The sequence below is a fragment of the Rhinopithecus bieti genome, unplaced genomic scaffold (genome assembly GCF_001698545.2).
Source record: "Rhinopithecus bieti isolate Rb0 unplaced genomic scaffold, ASM169854v2 scaffold_31127, whole genome shotgun sequence".
Classification (NCBI taxonomy): Eukaryota; Metazoa; Chordata; class Mammalia; order Primates; family Cercopithecidae; genus Rhinopithecus; species Rhinopithecus bieti.
Genome location: NW_016813970.1, coordinates 867,053 through 886,206, shown reverse-complemented (window position 1 = coordinate 886,206; position 19,154 = coordinate 867,053). Strand labels below are relative to the sequence as shown.

Genomic DNA, 19,154 nt, shown 5'->3' with positions numbered 1-19,154 from the left:
CCCTACATGAGCCACTCGCAGCACAGCCCTTACCTCCAGTCCTACCACAACAGCAGCGCAGCCGCCCAGACGCGAGGGGACGACACAGGTGAGAGGCCGCTGGGGCAGCTCGCTTCTCCCGCCTCCCGACTGCCCCCTACCCCGCCCGCCCCGTTCACTTCCTCGACGCCCGGGCCTCCGCCGCCCCCCCTCCCCAGGCGGCCCCGCGCGCCCTTGGCCGGGCCCCGTGCGCGCCCGCTCGCCTGGCGCCTGCCTGCCGGCCTCTCCCAGCCTGGTCCCTTCCCGCTGCCGCGGACCCTAAGTTTCCTTGCGGCGCGGCGCGGCCCGCCTCGCTCTCCTGCCTCCGATGCGCAGTTTGGGCTGAGTCCCCGGCCCGGCGCAGGCTTCGCTAGACGAGTTGGTCCACACTGCGCTCTCCAGCCTACTGGGTCTGTGCGCCCTTTTCCTTGCTCCTTCCCTCCAGGCTGTAACCCACGTTTGACCCGGCTGGGGACATTTCTGGGCCGGAACTGGGGAGCGTGTTTTGCTTCCCAGCCCACGCTGGGCAGGCAGTGGCCTACTTTGCGTGGAGAGCCCCGTGTGCCTCAGTGACTCGGAGGGAAACTGGCGTGGCCTTCGCTCTGGTTAAACTAGTAACAGTCAGGCTCTTTCCAGTGGGCTTTAAAGTGTCCCTCACCTTCATCCCTAACCGGGCCCCCTGTCTAGGTTTTCGCTACAGTGTTGGCTGCTCCTTTGTTCGTGGAGGCGAAGCAAAGAACCTCGGGCTGATGGTTCGCAGCATCCGAGGGGGACAAAGTTGCTGTGAGAGGCGCAGCCAGCTAGTGGGCTGGTCTGAGCTGTTGGTTGTGTTTTGTTTGGGGATTTGGTCCTCCTCATGAGAGTCATTTCAAACATGCAGAGGATGCTCGATGCACTGAGCTTGAAGCTGGTGACATCAAGTCAACTGGCCGCATAAACACCTGGGTGGCTCAAGCACAGCTTCAGTTACTGTTAAGCCAGGCACAGGGGCCCCGCTTCGTCCGGAGAGCTGCTGCCTTGCTGCTCTGCGCACCCCAGAGAGCCTCCGGCACCGCCTCCGCTGCGGCAAAGCGGCTGTTTGTCTGAGAGCCTCTGGCACTCCCTTGGCCCGGACACTGCACAATGTTAGGGCCAGGGACTGGGTCAAGGAGATTACGCAGACACTGGGAGCACACGAGCAGAGTGGACCAAGAGAGGTAGGGGCATCATAGGGATTTTTCGAGGTAACCCTTATTGGGCTTTGGGGAGACTCGTTGCAGGCCAGGCCAGGAGCAGGGAGATGGCAGCAGTGGCCTCCTGGGTGACCGCTCCTCTGTGTTATTTGCTTGCAGATCAACAAAAAACTACAGTGATTGAAAACGGGGAAATCAGGTTCAATGGAAAAGGGAAAAAGATTCGGAAGCCTCGGACCATTTATTCCAGCCTGCAGCTCCAGGCTTTAAACCATCGCTTTCAGCAGACACAGTATCTGGCCCTTCCAGAGAGAGCCGAACTGGCAGCTTCATTAGGACTGACACAAACGCAGGTAATTCCCGAGAAGCCCAAGTATCCCTGAAATACTGGTCCCGCTTGCAGATCGAGCAGGGAGCACATCAGGAGGAATTGTTGGCCTAGTCAACCAAGGATGGAAGGAGCTTAATGACAAATGCCTTTTGCTCCAGTTATGCACTTTCCTGGGACAACACAGTTTGGAATGAATGACCTGGTATTGAATACTGGATTGGATTTGCACATCCTTCCAACCCTCGGCGACCCCACCCCAGCCTAGAATCCTTTTGTGTCCAAACTCATAATTCAATTGAGTCTTATTCCAGAGCAGAACAACATGAAAGAGAACAAACATTTAGGAGAAAAAGGTTTACAGGCCAGGAGGCAGAATAAGGTTCAACTTTTTTAAGGATCCTTTTGTAGGCCCTGGGAACTAATAAGGTTTTCAACTCATTGACACAGAAAGAAAACTTATGAAATGAACTAAGAAAAAAACAAAGTAGACATAGGTTCCAATGGGGTTTAGTAAAGGCACCAAAGTGCAATCTGTTTATCCTAGGAGTGGCAAGGTGGGTTTTTCTGAAGATGTCCCTAAGCACAGTGGTTGAGTCATCTGGGTGACAGGCTGATGTGGTCTGAGCTGTCTCCCTGGAGCACAGGACTTGGGTGTAGTGGCAGAGTTGGAGATCAAAAAGAAATGTTACCAAAATTGTAACAGGTGAAGCCACAGTTAAGTACAGTTACTGAAGTTCTCCCATCCTACTAATTTAAAAGCCATAGAAGGCATTTCAGATTTCACAAGAAGGAGCTTAGGTGAGTATATTAGGACCCTGGTCAAAAAGCCAGGCTGCAATCACCTGCAGTTTTTGTTGATTAATTTACCTAGATGGAGTAAGTAGGCCTCATCTGATGTAGGTAATCTTCAGCAAGGGGACCTCAGGTTTTATGAGACCATTGCTGGAGACGGATTGTGTGTTGACTTAAGACAGTTATTCCTTAAGCTGTTCTTTTTCAATTTAGCCTGTTTCCTCTTTCCATATTGCTATTCATATATTTGGGGTTTGATATGAAAGGATTCCGGCTATTCAGTAGCTTGTATGCCTCTTGAAAAAGTAGATTCCTATGACTAGGGGATTTTAAAGGTAAAGGAAGCTGCACCATAAAATTTCCTTCTTCAAATAAAGTAGATCTGAAATATTGGCCTAGATATGCTCCCATCCCAGATTTCTTGATCAACGTTTAATTTTCAGAAGTCCTTTGACTTTTAGTTACTATACTAACAATCATGTGATGATCGTTGACCACAGTTTGACTAGGCAACATACAAAATAGGGAATGAAGGAGCTGCAATCCTTAATCCCTGCAAGATTATGGGGATATATTTATGTCTGGAGAAAGATGCTTCATGTATAATCTATGGCATATGCAATATATGCATAGATATATTGAAGGCATTTAGTTATAAATGTGTAGGCTTTAATCTCTTCAGTCATTTGCTCCCTGTGCCTGTATAGAGATACCAGCTTTTGGGTATCTCTACGCATGTACGGGAAGCAAATGACTATGTGAAATAGTCATTTTACGTAGACTAAATGTAAAAACACAAGACTTTCAGAGGAGGTACATTCAATTGAATGACTTTGATTTGAAAGGGCTCCTTTTAAAAATCCTTCTTTAGGCTTCAGACCTGGTCATCTCATTCAGTTTTGTCTTATTTATACTGTTGTTTTAAACACCTAGGCTAGCATGCAATTCTAGGATTACAATAATTTTCGGTATCCAGGCAAGATACCTAGTAGGTTGGAGGAAGTGGGAGTGTAAGAGGCTAGAAAGAGGTGGAAGGAGGCGGGGACTTGGCTTGTAGGCATTGGCGGTGGTTGTTTTTTGTTTTAAACTTTTCTAATATTGCTTCCAAACCCTTGAGTGATGCTAGAGGCACTGGTTTGATGTTTATGGGCCTAATGATTGCTGCATTTCTTGCAGGTGAAGATATGGTTTCAGAACAAACGCTCTAAGTTTAAGAAATTGCTGAAGCAGGGCAGTAATCCTCATGAGAGTGACCCCCTCCAGGGCTCTGCGGCCCTGTCGCCGCGCTCGCCAGCGCTGCCTCCAGTCTGGGACGTTTCTGCCTCGGCCAAGGGTGTCAGTATGCCCCCCAACAGCTACATGCCTGGCTATTCTCACTGGTACTCCTCTCCACACCAGGACACGATGCAGAGACCACAGATGATGTGAGTTGTCCAAGGGAACACCCTAGGGAAACGTCTGAACAAGGAAAAGAGGATCCGGGACCTGCTTGTATCTGCGAAAAGGAGCCGAAGAAGCAGGCTTAGGAGAGCTCATAAATGTGGCGAGAAGCCGACTAGGCTTCTCTCCCTCTCTCTTTCTCTCCCTCTCCTTTCTTTTCACTTCTTCTTCCTTTCCTCCATTCCTTCTTTCTTTCCTTTTTCTTTCTACCTTTCTTTTCTTTTTTCCTTTCCACTTTTTTTTCTCATTTACCTTCTCTCTTGAGCAATGTCAGTAATTAATCTTGCATCTCAGAGAGAGAGAAAGAGTGTGTGTGAGAGAGAAACTGGTTTCTATGCCAGTACTCCTGAAACCCTTTACTGTAAGGTTATTTTCTCTTACCCCTTGGCATCCAGACTCTGAGCCTCTTCTTCTCTTTGGGAGTATCCATCAAAATGACTTTTTTTAAAAAACAGATTTTCCCCCAACCAGAAGAATCTGCACAAACATGGCAGCGTTTTTACTTGTTTAATGAGTTTAAGACATTACATGATGAAAGAGAAGCATTTTGGACTCCTGCATTTTTTATTTACCATTCCCAGACTGACAAGAAAAAGAAAAATCCTCACATAACAGCCCTTCTCTAAAGAAAAAGGAAAAAGTGGCTGTAAGATTAGAACATTGCTACAAAGGGAATGCTGCATGTTTTATCAAAATGCAATGACCAGGAATGATGGTTGATTAAACAAACAAAACAAAAACCACTCTTTCCCCACTCCACCCCCCAGAACCCTGAACTGGAATCAGGAAAGACGGAGGAAATAATTGAAATTGCCATTCTATTGCTTTGACACCTTTACTAGGTGAATTGGTGGCATTCACAAAGCTAATAGGGACATTTATATCAAGAAACATTTCTGTATATATTGTTGAATTTTAGTTGTACATATACTTTGTATGTTTTTGTCTTCTTTCATATATGGAGTAAAAGCCACAAAACGCTAAGAGTGTCTTGTATATTTCTCTGTGTGTCTCTTTCCCTCTCTTTCCTCCCTCCTCCCTCACTTCCCTTCCCCCCATTATATTTTCTATCACCCTTAAAAAAATTCCTATTTCCTAATATGGGAAATTATATATATATATATATATATGTGTGTGTGTGTGTGTGTGTGTGTGTGTGTGTGTGTGTGTATATATATGTATGAACATCAAGTGCCTGCAAAGATGTCAGTTTGCACTACTAGCCTTTGTCTTAGGTACTTTAACATTAACCATGGATGTTCTCTCAGCTTTCTTTACATATTATGTTTTTATTGTAATTTCTACACATTTATCTACTTTTAAACATTAGAATGACCTATCCTCAAGTTAACTTCTAGACATCACAGTAGTTTCTAGTGCTGAAACTGAGTATTCTCCTTTCTCTTTTCCCAGCCCAAATAATACAGCCATATTTATCTTTGGATGCAATTTTTAAAAACATAGGAAAGAAAAAAGTGAGAATAGAGTGCACAATTATGCCTACTTAATGTTTAAAACCCATTGCCAGCTAGCTAGGTAGGAAAATGCACTATCCTGGATGAAATACATCCTTCCGATCTTGGGGAAAGCACAGAAATAATGAAAATGAAAAGTTCTTCCGTCATACAAGCAGGAAGCCCCATACTGCGAGAATTAATGGCTACAGACCTGGGCATCCTTCAAATTATGAACCTTGAAACCACTGAGCCATTTATCAGAAGTCAATAGAGATACTCAGAGTGCTCCATATAATGACAGCGACATACAGTCGTGCAAAAGGACAGTCACTATAATTAGACACAAAGCAAAGACTACTTACCAATATACCCGTTCCTTTTTTTGTTGAGCAACTTCCACGCTCAGTCAGTCTTCAGAATGGTTTAAAACCGATCAGTCTTGTCATTTTCTAGCATTCGCATTGTTACATTAGGAAAAATGTTTTCTTTTCTTTTTTCCCCCTTCCTACTGTGAAACTTTGGGTTCGTAGCTCCCCAGGATCAATTCTGAACAAAGCCTCCAGCTGCAGTGCCATCCAATTTGAAGCAGACATTGGGGACAATTTAAGGTTTTTATCCACAAGAAGGTTTTTTTCCATTCTCTTAAATGCAGCCATAATTAGAGTAATTTTTCATGTAGCCCGCTGATTACAGCGTTTTACCGTCAAAGATAATTACCTGTAATTTTCTTCCACTTTTAATACTAAAAAGCCATCTTTATTTAGATTCAGGAACAGGAAAGGCGAAACAAAAGAGGGAAATTATTCTGTTATTCATACACAAATTGCAGAGACGTAGGACCTAAAATTGAAAATTAACCAAAATTATAATGCTGAAAAGAATGGAAGAGGTTGCAGAAGTACAGCTGGTAGTGGGGCTTTGCTGAATTATTCAAATTACGTTAGGGAGAAAGCTACCATACATCGAAACCAACACTAATTTTTCTTTAAAAAAATTCACCAGATACATGCCAAACCACTGTGAGTGCATAACATTCTGAAACTCGGCAAATGCATGTTGACATATTCGAGGTGTTGTCATGATGCATTTGTATCGATCTGTTTATCTCTTAACAGGAGTTTAATTAAGAAATTCTGCCAAGTAGTTCCCCCAGACTGTCCTTGGAACTGGGCTTTCTCTGGATCCTCTGAACCTCAAGGGTTAATATGTTCACTCTTTAGAATGTATTGACCCTATGGTAAGCGGATTCCCGAGGGAGGGATTGGTAGGAGGGGCGTGGGCGAAAGGCATCGCCCAGTGGTGGTGCCTACTACGCCTCCCCACGTTCGAACTTCTCCAGAGGTTGCAGAGTTCGAGTTGTGGAGCCTAATTCTGACCGTATTTCCTATTTAAAAAGAGATAAAGTGGGGGAGAGAGAGAACAATAGCTGGGGATGGGGTAGAGGAGGGAGGGAATGAAGGGAACGATTTCTCTTTGGCACCAATAAACATCTCATTATCTTTTGACACAACTTAGTCAAAAGGTTTCTGCCGCCGAGAAAGGCCTTTTTGCACTGGGATGGAAAGCCAAGGATTTCTCAGGCACTTAACATCTCTAGTTGCTTACAACGTCTACAGGGTCAGGAAACAGCGTCATCTATAGATAGAACAGCACGGCTTCTTGCTGGAGTCTTCCTTGGTGCGTTTCTAAATTTGGGTTTTCTAGCTCCCCAGCTCGGTTCTGCGTCTCAGCCAATCATGCCCCTCCAACCCCAAGGTCGCAGCGTTTGTGCTCGGCGGGCAGTAACTCCAAGACCCGCATAGCCTCCTCCCACCCCCACCGCCCTGACACACCAGCTTGAGGCAAAGACCCTGAAAAGCAGCCTCGAAGGGGTTCAGAGGCCAGTTATTTCGGAAACCTTCGAAGGGGCTACACCGTCCAGAATTCATCAGACTACACCTGCCTTTGCAAATGTCCGCATACCTGTGGTTCTAAAGGAGCCCCATCGCGAGCTCCGTTTGATATCTTGTCGCCTCAAAATCTAAAATCACGGCCACATGTAAAGCCCTCTCTGGATTCACCTAGGATTAGCTGTGAATAATAATTCTCAAATAGATTTTAGCTTGGAATCTCCAGCCGAGTCTCTCCACACCTTATAGAAACATGGTATTTTTCGCAGGCTCCAGTCACAAGCTGCACCAAATACATCAACAACATAGAAAACAAGAAAGACAAATCGAATACTTAAGGATCCCATTCTCATTCGAATCCTTTCACTCAACAGAACAACAATCCTTTTTACTGTTAAAGGGGATAAAAGGTCAGCATAGAGAAATCTACAAAGCAAAGTTGTAGCCCATGATAAATTACAATGGCAACATGTATCTTGGAAACGGTGAGAAGAGAAATAAGAACTGTTCCTTGAAGTATACAAGAAATAAAAACTTACCATTAGTGAGTATCTCTTAAGCAATGATCAGGGTCTAGAAATCTATACTGAACCGAAGCACAGGAGAATATTTTTCTGAGTCTCAGGGCAGAAGCTCTTTCTCTATATTCTTGGTTGAGTGAGCACATCCAGGTGTGAAATTGTTTGCACACCCCAGCACCTCTTATATTGCCAGCAAAATTAGCTGTTATTACTGTCACTGTTTAGTGATGGTTAGCGTGGTACAAAAAAAAAAAAAAAAAAAAAACTGCTGTAATCAAGACCTGGCGCATCTTTGCAAATTACAGATAATTGTAAACGTCCAGATTATGATAATAGCATCCTAATCCAGCCTGCAATATAATTATTACAGAGTGTTACATCTGAAACTGTCCAGTAGGGCTAATTCAGCCATTATTTAGACCCTATTTTTGCACTGCAAATGGGTTGCTGAGTTGAAAATGTACGATTGTAATTTCACAGGGCACTCAATGAGTAATGGTATAGGAAGAGGAAAATACAAAAGTGAAATGTGAACAGCGATCAAATCAAACCCTGAAGGACAAAAGACTGTTTGATTCATATGGAAAAAGAAGAGCAAGAATTAAGAAAATAGCAAATCAGTGGTCTGAAGCATTTCATGTCCAAATCTTCAATAGTGCAGGGCTGATGTGTTTGCAAGGGCAGCTGCATCTGCTACTGTCTGGAGTCTAAAATAATTTTCTTTTCTTTTTTTTCCCAACCCCTGTCTTTTACTCCCCTTCTCTCTCCAGAAACATTTTCCTGTTTTAAAAGGTGTCCCTCCCCAAAGCAAAGAACATTTGTCAGTTTCACCATTGTTTCCACAAAATCGCTTCAGAGTGTGCCTGTCACTTGTTTACGAACATTTTCTTAAATGAATTTGCTGTCTCTCTTGTTATCCAAGTAAAATGCCCTTGGGCACTTGTGTTTCTGTCCTCTGTCTTCATTCTCTTTCACCGTGAACTAAGTCATAGAATCCTAGATGATATTAGCAGAAAACGTATTAAATGCTGGTAATTAAATATAGCCAGCTGGGAAGCTGTCTTCTCCAGTAGGCTTGGCTGGCTATTGGTTTTAATCCTATCATTAACTTTTATTAATTAACACCCCCCCACCACCATATAAACCAGTCCAGCTGCTTCCTTTGCTACCTGTCACGGATGTGCTAAAATGAGCAAGGTCAATCTTACTAAAATATAGGAGGACCAAAGAAGGAGGGAGTTAGAGCAAGAGAGGGAGAGTTAGAGCAAGAGAGGCTGGAGAGAGGCTGGGGGACTATGCTGGTCCCAGAGTCAAAGAGCTCTAGGGGTTCAAGCTGTTGCTTCCCGGAGGATGAACCCTGCCCTGGTGGAGGATTCTGGAGTCTAGTTCTGGTTCCCGGTGGGGACCTCCTAGTCAAAGATATCTAAAGCCCGTTTATCCCCAGGAGCTCAATTTTCCCACCATGAATACAGAGAATTTCCTAGGCATCTTTTCTAGCTTCCAGGCCAATGTGCGTCGACTCTCCCTCCTCCCACCACTTCACAGACCCAGGAGCTGCCCAACCAGGGCCACCCTGCAGGGTGGCAAGCAGGCTTCCTAGCTCTTGTGAATTTAAGGGCAATAATGAAATGTCCCCTGTTTAGTGACCCCTGTTTATAGATGAAAGTTGAGTCCATATCCTGCTCTTCCTCCGCCCCTCTTCCCTGACCTTGCAAATGGCAAGTGGCAGAAATAGTCCTGGATGACAATAAGCTTCCATTGGCAGGTTTCTGTCTTCTCGGTTAGCGAGAGAGAGAGACGAGAGAGAAAAAAAAGCTTTTAAGAATTATGTCTAGCTTGGTAGAACTGGTTTTTACGCCCTTTTACCCCTCACGCACTTCTTAAAAAAAAAAAAAAAAAAAAAAAAAAAAAAAAAAAAAAACGCTAGACTGCATGGTGAAGATTCCACAGAGAATCCTTACCAAAACTAGGAGAGAGGGAGGGTATGTGTGTAGAATGATGTTATGAAGCGATTTTTTTTCCTTCCTGTGGTGAAAGGTCGTAATGTGTGGTATTTCACGGTTTTATATAAATCTTGGTTTAGGATGTGGAACAGACTCAATAATACATGTGCTTTTGGCAAAGAGACTCCTTCGGATCCCATAAATCAGAAGTAAATAAGAAGTCCAAGTGAACAAAAGAGCAGGAACATTTAATTGATGCAAAACAGGATTCTCATCTGCTTTAAAGAGAGGTTCATGTAAATTCCCTTAGTTCCTATCTTCACGGTTAGAGCCCGACCTATAAAACAGGTTATTACATTACAGCCTGCAGCCTTGGATGATTGAAAGGAAAGACTCCCCACCACCAACACACACACACACACACACACACACAGACACAGACACACACACGCAATAGATACAATGTATACTTTCTGCCCTGAGGAATCGAAAGCCTGTCAGATGCAACAGAAAACGCCGAGGGTGGGGGGAAAGAGACAGGGCTGCGTAGAAAATATTTAACCAATCCCACATGTGCCACCGCTATTTGGGCTATTTTTAAGGCCCAGAGTTCGCTGCGACTGGGCTGAGGTTGAAAAAAACCAAGCACTGTGTGCAAAGACCGCGGGCAACCTGGGAACGCAAGCCGAGGCCGAGAGCAAGCTGCAGCGCCCCCTCCCCAAGCTCCGGAGCGGCGGGAGCCTCCACTGGCTACTGTGGGAGGGGGTGCTTAAGGGTGGAGGAACTGGGTGACCGCAGGCGGATCCGCCGGCGTGGCGAGCTTCCCAGAGGTGCCCGAGGGCGTCTGCCCTCTGGGTGTGCCTCCAGGGAGGGCTAGAGAGCTCTAGGTTGGCAAGATCCCAGTGACCAGTGGGAGGCGCGAGATCCAAGGGGTTGCAGGGATGGGGCGGAAAGGAGGGGTGGTTGGGTAGCCTAAAGGTCCCTCTCCCAGAATACAAGGAAGCGCTAAGAAGGAGGATGTGGGGGCAGTGTTCCTGCAGGTATCCCGGGCTCTTCGGGCTGGAGAGCTCAGGAGACTGAGCAGTGTCAAGGCTGGAGTGAGCTATAGGGCGCGCTGGGAGGAGGTGAGCGCAGCCTGGCTTTGGCGCGCTGTGGGTGACTCCCTGGACTGCGCGGCCAGGGCGCCGCGAGCGGTGGGGCGTCCGGTGGGATCAAAGGAACCGGAGGAGGCCAGCCGACGCGTCTGGGATTGTGGGATAAGGGGCGGGAGAGACGAGATTGACATGGGCGGGGAGATCCTGGCCTGGCCTGTGTCACCGGAGGGGGTTGTGTGCGTTTGTGTCTTCGTGCGGATCTACGCGCTCTGGCCTGAGGCCGAACCCTGGGTGGATCCGAGTGTGAGTGGACAGGCTCCCGGGTGGGTGCTCCGACGGGAGGGAGAGAGAGCAAGCGAGATCAAGGGCAGCGAGGTCTGCGGGTTTCTCTGTGTGTGTGTCTCAGGCCCTGTGGCTCAGCACTGGAGCCGCCTGGCACCCACAGGAATGCGGCTTCTCTCGGATCCCCAGGCCGCCCTTGTCCCACAAGGAGGTGGCCGCCAGGAAAAAGGGGGAAAAAGGGCAGAAATCCGCCTAGCCCAACCCGAGTCTCAAACAAAGGCCAGCTTATCTGCTCTCTTACAGGAGGGCTCAGGAGGTGGTCTGGGCACCGAGGAATAGCGCTGGCCCTGACCGCATGCCCCAGCCTTTCTGGGGTTTGTGAGGAGCTCTGAAGATGGCGGTGAGGTGTTGGAAGTAAGGGGTGGGGAGTGTGAAGCCGCCAACTGAAAAAAGCATTAATCTTGGAAAGGACTTGATTCGTTTTGGGAGCACTAGACTGAGAGCTAGGCAAGTGGAAACCGGAAGGGGCAGGCAGAGGGGTCACCCAGTGGGATGTCAAGAGTGGGACCGGCCGGTCCGGGAATATGCTGGGGAGTGGATCACGTTTATATTTGACGTAGGAAAAACAATGGAGAGGAAGAGAAGGTGGAAGGGAAGGCAAGGGAGAGAAACATCACATAGATATTTTTAGACTTTGCTGAAGATCTGTTATTTTTACATCCTTGGGCGCAGGACTGCAGGGAGTTAAATTCCCCTGAGAGAATCCCCATGGTGCCAGGGAAAGCCCGCTACAGACTGGTTTACCAGAATATTTTTGTCCACAGCTCCCAGACCAAGCTAAAAAATAAAAACCGCACGAGAGAAGAGGCCTTTGCGAGTGGAAGAAGTGAGGTTAGCACAAGGGAAAGAATCTTGAAACCAAGTCTGTGTCTGCGCGGCGTTGGGCTGGGCCACCTAGCAATGAGGCTTTAGTGATCTTAACTACAAGCAGCCTCAAAGCTAGGGTGAAGGAGTGGTCATTTAAAAAGAGCTTCCCTCTTTCTCTAGAAGAGAATCCGAACCCTCCCTTCCCTCAGTTCGGCCGCGCCCGGTGAATGGGGATGAGGAAGGGATCCCCTTCTTTTCCACCAGTAATGGGGCTGGGGAGATTATAGGGACAGCTGGAAAACTATCTGCCCTCTTTGTGTGCATAAAGGAGAACAGTATGTTCCAAGCACATTCCTGCCACTCTTAGGCAGCCAGTAGGTGAGAAATATTGGAGGTGTGCAGTGGGTGCGCCCCCACCCCCAACCTTCCCAAACACGCACCCCTTGGCAGGGAGAGGCGTCCGCGCAGGGGAAAGCCAGGCGCTGGCACACCGCGAGCGCGGGTTTCTCCCAGTCGGAGTCGCCAGAAATAAAGCGCTAGCTCTCGGTGTAATGGAAACTCCCGAAATCCTTGCAAGCAAAGAAAGAAAAGTAGGAAGTGGATATCTTCATCTCTTCCCCAATCCCTCTGTCTCTGTGAGCGCAGAAAACAAAATGGGGCACCCTTTGGCTTTCCCCACCCCCCCACTACCCCCCGCCGCAAACCTTCCTATTGCCACCTCTTCCCCCGCACCCAATGCTCCTTCCGAGAAAATAAGGCTGCAGCGGATTGGGGAGACGGAAATACTGAGTCGCGGTCGCTCTGGAGTTGGGGGTGCGGGAGGAGGAGGGGTCCACAGGCCAGGCTGCCGGGCGTAGTGCTACCTCGGAGCCAGGCTGCGGGGTATGTCTGAAGAGTGGTCAAAATATTGATTCCTCCAAGAAGCAAGCTGTTCCACACTGGCGGGCCTGGTAACTCTTCTAGAAAAAAAATAAAGGAGAAGAGAAAGAAAAAAATAAAGGAGATGGAAGGGAGGTAGGGAGAGAAGAGGAGGAGGAGGCAGGCAGAGAGAGAGAGAGAGAAACATGCAGGTAAGGCAAATTCCCCTCAGGGCACATAGCGTGCCTTTTCAGGTCTAGTCTCCCAACCCTGGAAGAGCCTTCTCAGAAATCCTCAGCGACAGGATATAATTTTTATGCTCTAATCTACCGCCACTTTAAGAAGGTTCTTTTGTCACATTTATTGCTGCTGACTTCCTAGCTGTAAAATATTTCACATGCATCTTGTAATTTCCAACGCAACATTTTCCTTCGTATCCTAAGGAGAGTCAGGCCCACTGAAGGACAGTCAGACAGAAAGAGATCTACAATTCAGGCCTGGGTCTTTAGGCGCAGTGCGTAGTTCTGGTCATACTGTTGATATCTACATGCAGGAGTGCAAGAAGAAGGAAGGGACACAGGGCACAGCTGCAGCAACTCCTTTCTCTCTGTCCCAAAGAAGGCTTCCCAAAGGAGAAATCTTCGTAAACAGATTCCATTTTGCATCATTTAGAGCCTGTTTTGCCACTGTTTTATGTAAAAGCAAAGCAGAGGAAGCTCCTTCCTGAAAAAAGGAAGGAGGGAAGGGAAATATTAAGAATATTATCTCACGCAAAATGAAATCAACACGGTGTCACAATGCTTTCCATTCCTTCCTTTCCCCAACCCTGAAGTTCCCTCTTCACAGTATCTACAATGTGTTCATCTCTCAAAAAGAGCTGATACATTTATAATCATACTCCAAAGAGTCCAAGGTTTTATCATTTGCCATGCTCCAAACATTTTTGATTTTTAAAAAATGTAATAGGTGTGAGGGAGGATTTTTCTTTTCGTTTTCTCATCTCTGGAAACTCCCTTTGAAGGGTAATTTGTCTAATTGCTCTGGCACTACACAGAGGCTGATGATGGGTGGGGGCGCTTCTCCAAGATAATTGCTTTGAGCTTAGAATTCAGAGGGGTTATTGAGGGATTTCTGTTGCCTTCTAACTCACATACAGGGTGAGAGGGATGTATTTTTATTTCAGCATAACCTTCTACCTGAAACAATTTGGGGTTAATTTTATCTAAAGGTTTTGTGTGTGTGTGTGTGTGGCTAAGCAAAAACACACACACATAACACACAAAGTATAGCATTAAACACATACACATATACAGTCTGCATGCATGCAGCCCTGACTTTTTTTTTTTTTTTTTTTTTTTTTTTTTTTTTTTTTTTTTTTTTTTTTTTTGTTTTTTTTTTTTTTTTTGCCTTGTTGGATCTCTGCAGAGCTTGTCCTTTAGTTGCCTTCAATAAAACTTCACTAGCCAGTTATCAGAGGGGCAGAATTAAGTATTTTTCAGAAACAATCCGCTTTTCATGGTCGAAATAATTTTATTTATCCAGAATATACAGTTTAATTCCTCTATCTACACTTATTTACATGGCTAAAATGACATTGAAAAAAGTCTTTTGAAAAGTTGAGGTCATAGATTTCAAGGCACCATTGAAAGTGTCCACAGTTGCGCAAAAAAAGTCCTCTGTAAAAAAGGGGGGGCGGTCCTTTGAAACGCAATAACTTACATGCAAAAAAAAAACAAAAGCTTTACACATGAATCTTTTTGTTTCAGTTTTCCGAACTTCCCCATATGAATTCCTTTCTTTATGATTTTCTAGAACAGCAAAACACAGTAGTCCCAAGAAAGAGAGTAAGAGAGAGCAGCCCATCTAATAGAGTGTCCCGGAGGCCAGCGCCAGCGGGTGCTGTAAGGAGCCGGGTGGCGGCAGGTGGGAACTGATTGAGCTGGCTGCACTTGTGTACCAGGATGCAGAGTTCTCCAGGTAGCTGGACGCTGGGGACTGGTTGGAGGTCGGAGGGTGGGCATGAGGGTGGTGGCTGAGCGAGCGGGACGAGCCCTGGGGCTCCCACACCGCTGGAGACTGCGGCGAGTTACACGCCATTGGGTCGCTGGAGCTGGGACTGTGCTCCGGGGGCATCTCCCCGTTTTTCATGATCTTCTTGATCTTGGATCTTTTGTTCTGAAACCAGATTTTCACCTGAGTTGGGGAACAAAGGCACACGTTACCAGGACACTCAGAGGTCGCCCGCGCCTTCCCCGGGGCGACAACTGGAGGCATCTTCGGGCCCCTGGGCGGCCCAGCCCTGCCTGGCGTCTCCCCGCCGCTTGCGGCCTAGGACCAAGAAGCTATGCCTGAGGCAAACCATGGAGCTCTGGCCACAGAGGGCGCCTTGGCCGGCTCGGTGCGCCCCGGCCCAGTGAGACCACAACCCCAAGGCTTGTCTTTTGTTTGGGCTGGGGGTGGATGGCGCGAGCGCAGCGGGTGTGCGCCCGAGTGTCCGCGGCGGCGGCGTGACTCGTGTAAGCCTGCGCAAGACGCGCGGAACGCGGCGAAGGTCTCCAAAACAATCGCGGGAGCCCGGCGGGGAAGGGGCGTGGGGCGGGGTACGCGCAAGGAGCGAGCTCCCAACCTCCCGTCCTACTCGCTTCACTCCCTCTGCACCTCAGAGAGGCCAGAATCTGACTGCAGCTCTTGGTGGCGACTCGAACGTTCTTTATGCTTCCGTAGGCCCCAGCTGGGTTGGAGGAGTAAAGGGAATGGGACAATCCAGGAAGACTTCCCCCCGTACAATAGCGCCCCCCACCTCGCGACCCTCAGGCGGCCGTGGCCTGAAGCTCCCATAGGCTCAGGGCACGACCCTTCAGTTTCTCCGCTCCAGGCGAAGTTCTCAGCCTTTTCTTAGCCTGAGACCACCGCGAGGACACCAAGCCCTGCTCACCCCGAGAAGGCACTACATTGTTAAGAAAACCAGATAGCGTCTCAAGGTTGCAAAGCCTCTCTAGAAATAACCCTCCGCTTGCTTTCAACCCCAGAAATTGACCCCCGAGCTCCGGAGGCCCGATGCGGGGTGGGGGCGGCGGCCGCGGTTAGTGGGAGGTATCTCCAGACCGCTGATGAATCCCATCCCCACCGTCTCAAGGCCTGGCTCGCGAAGGTAAGAGCATAGGGGCTGGTGTTTTTGTGTCTGTTAGTTTCTCACGGGTACTGTTGAAACAGCTCCAGTCCCATCGAGACTGAACCGCGCGACTCAAACAGACCTGCAGCTCAGGCAGGTCCAGTGCATGGCAGCGGGGTATTTACCTGTGTTTGTGTCAATCCCAGCGAGGCGGCCAGCTCGGCGCGTTCCGGCAAGGCGAGGTACTGAGTCTTCTGAAACCTTCTCTGTAACGCGGCCAGCTGAAAGCTGGAATAAATAGTCCTGGGTTTACGAACTTTCTTTGGTTTGCCATTCACCATTCTCACCTCGGGCTCGGCCACTTCTTTCTCTAAATAATCAAAACAGACTCAGTTAAAGCTTGTAACCAGACAATGCCCTTTTTGCGGAAGGGCCTCAAATAGAGTCTTAGAGTTTCTTACCGCGCAGTCTTCACTCTTTGACCGTATCACCATCACCTCTGCTTTTCAAGACCGCGATAAATATGCTCCTCCCCCAAATATGGAAAAGCGCGGTAGCCTCTGATTAATTCCTACTCTGTTCATTCGGATAGTTTGTGTACAGCGTTTCCTACAACACAGCTTTCTCCTTGGCATCTGGGATTCAGCTCTTGCGGTGGTTCCTCCTTCTCCCGGACTTGTTTTTACGCCCACCCTATGCTCCCCCGCGTTTCCGAGACAAAAACACCAGACCCTCCCCGGGCTTCAAGGAGGCAGCCCTGGGCCGTGACCCCGCTTCTGTCGGCGTCTGTTCGGGCGCCCGCAGAAGCCAGACGCTTGGGCAGGGAAGACGCTAACTGAGGTCTCCAAAGTTCAAAGACCCACAAGCAAACTATGCTCCTTCACTTCAGCAGCAAGCGGTCGGGGCCGCAGCAGACAGAGGGCCGATTATGCAGCCCCCATAATCTCACTGCAGATCTGCGAGGGCACAGATGTGTCTGGTTTCTTTTACAAATAGACTTAATATGTTCTTGGTAAAAACACACACACACACACACACACACAAAACTTCCACTTATGCACGAAATACAGAAAGAGTGAAAGAAACGAAGACGCCTCAACCCGGGGCTCTCTTTTAAAGTTCAGCAAGAGTCACACATTGAGAAGGAACCAGTGGGGTGTTTTCGTAGGAAAGGGGCGGCAGGTCAGGACGAGATTCTCACTGTCATGAGTATGGGTTTGGGCGGGAGAGGGAGGGATTGCCAAACTCGAGTTGTACAAACGTGCCCTGGGGCTACAACTCCCCTTCCTCAAAAGTACCACCCCTCTGGAACTGGCGGAGAACCTCTCCAGGGTGTGTGTGTGTGTGTGTGTGTGTGTGTGTCAAGTTCCAGGGAGAAGTGTGGAGAATGAGGGCTGTGGTCTCAATTCTGCCAGAGTAGCGGATGCTAATATTAGCAGGATTATTAATGTGCTGGTGGGAAGAGATCAAACCTTACCAGTAAAACCTCTCCGCCGAGCCTCATGCCTCTCTCTTACCGCCCAAGCTCACTAACCCTCTTAAACTTTCTAAGTTTCAAAGTGGACGAAAAAGGAGGAGGGAAAGACACATTTTGGGCGTCTATGGAGAGAGAGAAAAAAAACTGCCCTACAACGTGACCCCTCAGCAACCCTCCTCCACCTTTAAATGGCTTTTTGTTTTTGGAAATGCCTGGATAAACCGCAAAGCTCTCGGCGCGCTCTTCTCTGGCTGGCTACAACTCCTTAACCCCCCACCCCCACCCAGCGTGCTCAGGGCACCCGCACCGTGCTAGCTTGTGGCGGCTCTCAAACTAATCCTGACTGAGTCTTTGAGGCAGCCTTCTACTCCCACTCGCACCAACCCAGCACGCTTACCAAAATTCCCAACAACTAACCTTCTCTTTATTACGCAAACGCCAGGGGCTGCTTGATTCTTTCTTCTCTCCACCCCTATCCCCTTTCCAGCCTAGCCAGCTTCCTGGCCGGGCAAGCTGGGAATTCAGCGACTGAAGGGTCTTGGAAGGTGCCGCAGGGAAGAGACGCTAGTTCGAACCTCCGCAGGGCTCTCCTGCTAAGAATCCCTCAAATGCTGGCCGGAGAAACTCTCTTTGTCGGAGGGTCTGAGTCCTACTCCCTTCTGCCGGGTGCGCCCCCACTGCAGTGAACCTCTGTGACCCCCAATCTACCACCCCACCTCGCGCCCCAGCGTCCTAGTCCCCCTGTATCTGCCCAGCCTGCCCCCGGTCCATATACCTGGCTGGTTGGTGGCGCTTGGGACGCGGTTGTAGGCGCCGCCGTACTGGTGGTAGGAGCTGGCGTAGCTATAGTCGGCATAAGCTTTGGCTGGGAAGCTCCCGGCGGAGCTGTTCACGCCGTGATACTGATACTGGTAGGGGTTGAGCGCTTTGCCATAGGAAGCCGAGGTAGGAGAGCAGTAGCCGTGCGGGGCTCCCCCCGTAGGACTGTAGTAGTCAGAATCGGTAGCTGACGACTCGGGCAAAGTTGGCGATTCCTGAGAAGGATGGTGCATAGCTGCGGACGTCTGGAACGGAGCTTGGAAGTCGCCGGATCGGATGCTGGGGACCCTTCTGTCAAACACTCCTGTCATCGCTCACGGGCGGCGGCAGCGGCTGTCTTTGCTGTTGTGGCGGCGGCGGCTGCCCGAGTTGGCTGTGGGGCTGCTCTGGTCTAAGCAGACATGGCTGTGGGAGCGAGGGAGGAGGAGGAAGAGGAGGAGGAGAGAAGGAGGAGGCGGCGGCCGCGGCGAGGAGGAGGCTGGGAGTCTTGGAGTCTCTGTCTCCGGCCGGCTGACTGCTGGCTGAGGCGCAGCACTGCCTTGGTTAAATCCTTAATTGCGCGCTTACGCACAGCGGGGTGGATCTGGTTCTATTGGCCAGGGCCTCGGGAGCAGCAGTAACACCCTAACTCGTCCAACTAGTTTTAGCACAACAAAGCATTGCTTAAAAAGGGAGTGGGGGGTACGGAGGGGGTGTGTGTGTTTGTGTGTGTGTGCGCCCGCGCCCTTGTGTTTTTGCTTGTTGTGAAGTGGAGGGGTCTCAGTCAATCTGTTTTTAGTAAATTCCAAAGACATCGCAGAAGCCCCAACACAAGGCTCTGTGATGTCTGGGGACAATGTGTTCCAATCAGAAGCCTCAAAAGTGCACATGTTTTGGGAATGAGGTGGGCGACCATCTTTCCTTGCTCCCCACTACCCCGCCCCCGTGGGCTGCACCAAAGGCGAGTGCAGAAAATACTGATACTGAAATAGGGAGTCAAGGTGCAGGGAGTGTGGGGTGGGGGGGGAGTGTAGAATGGAGGCAAGAAGGAAGGGAAACAGCATTTTTTTGTTGTTTTTTGTTTTTTAGAGGAGTGTTCGCAA

The 19,154-nt window shown here is 48.7% G+C and overlaps 2 protein-coding genes across 2 annotated transcripts in view; one reads left to right on the top strand and one right to left on the bottom strand.

Annotated features, from left to right (window-relative positions):
• DLX6 (distal-less homeobox 6) overlaps window positions 1-4,735 on the top strand; it is a 5,459-nt gene extending 724 nt beyond the window's left edge. The window contains exons 2-4 of the mRNA XM_017849295.1: window positions 3-88; window positions 1,350-1,543; window positions 3,490-4,735. Coding sequence (XP_017704784.1) covers window positions 3-88; window positions 1,350-1,543; window positions 3,490-3,741 — 532 coding nt within the window. The 3' untranslated portion in view covers window positions 3,742-4,735. The remainder of the gene's footprint in view (window positions 1-2; window positions 89-1,349; window positions 1,544-3,489) is intronic.
• Window positions 4,736-14,174: 9,439 nt separating this feature from the next.
• DLX5 (distal-less homeobox 5) lies at window positions 14,175-18,710 on the bottom strand. The gene is made up of 3 exons (XM_017849303.1): window positions 18,029-18,710; window positions 15,962-16,146; window positions 14,175-14,857 (listed from the first exon to the last, which is right to left on the bottom strand). The coding sequence occupies exons 1-3, from the start codon at window positions 18,381-18,383 to the stop codon at window positions 14,528-14,530; spliced, it is 870 nt and encodes a 289-aa protein (XP_017704792.1). The 5' UTR covers window positions 18,384-18,710; the 3' UTR covers window positions 14,175-14,527.
• Window positions 18,711-19,154: the final 444 nt, after the last annotated feature.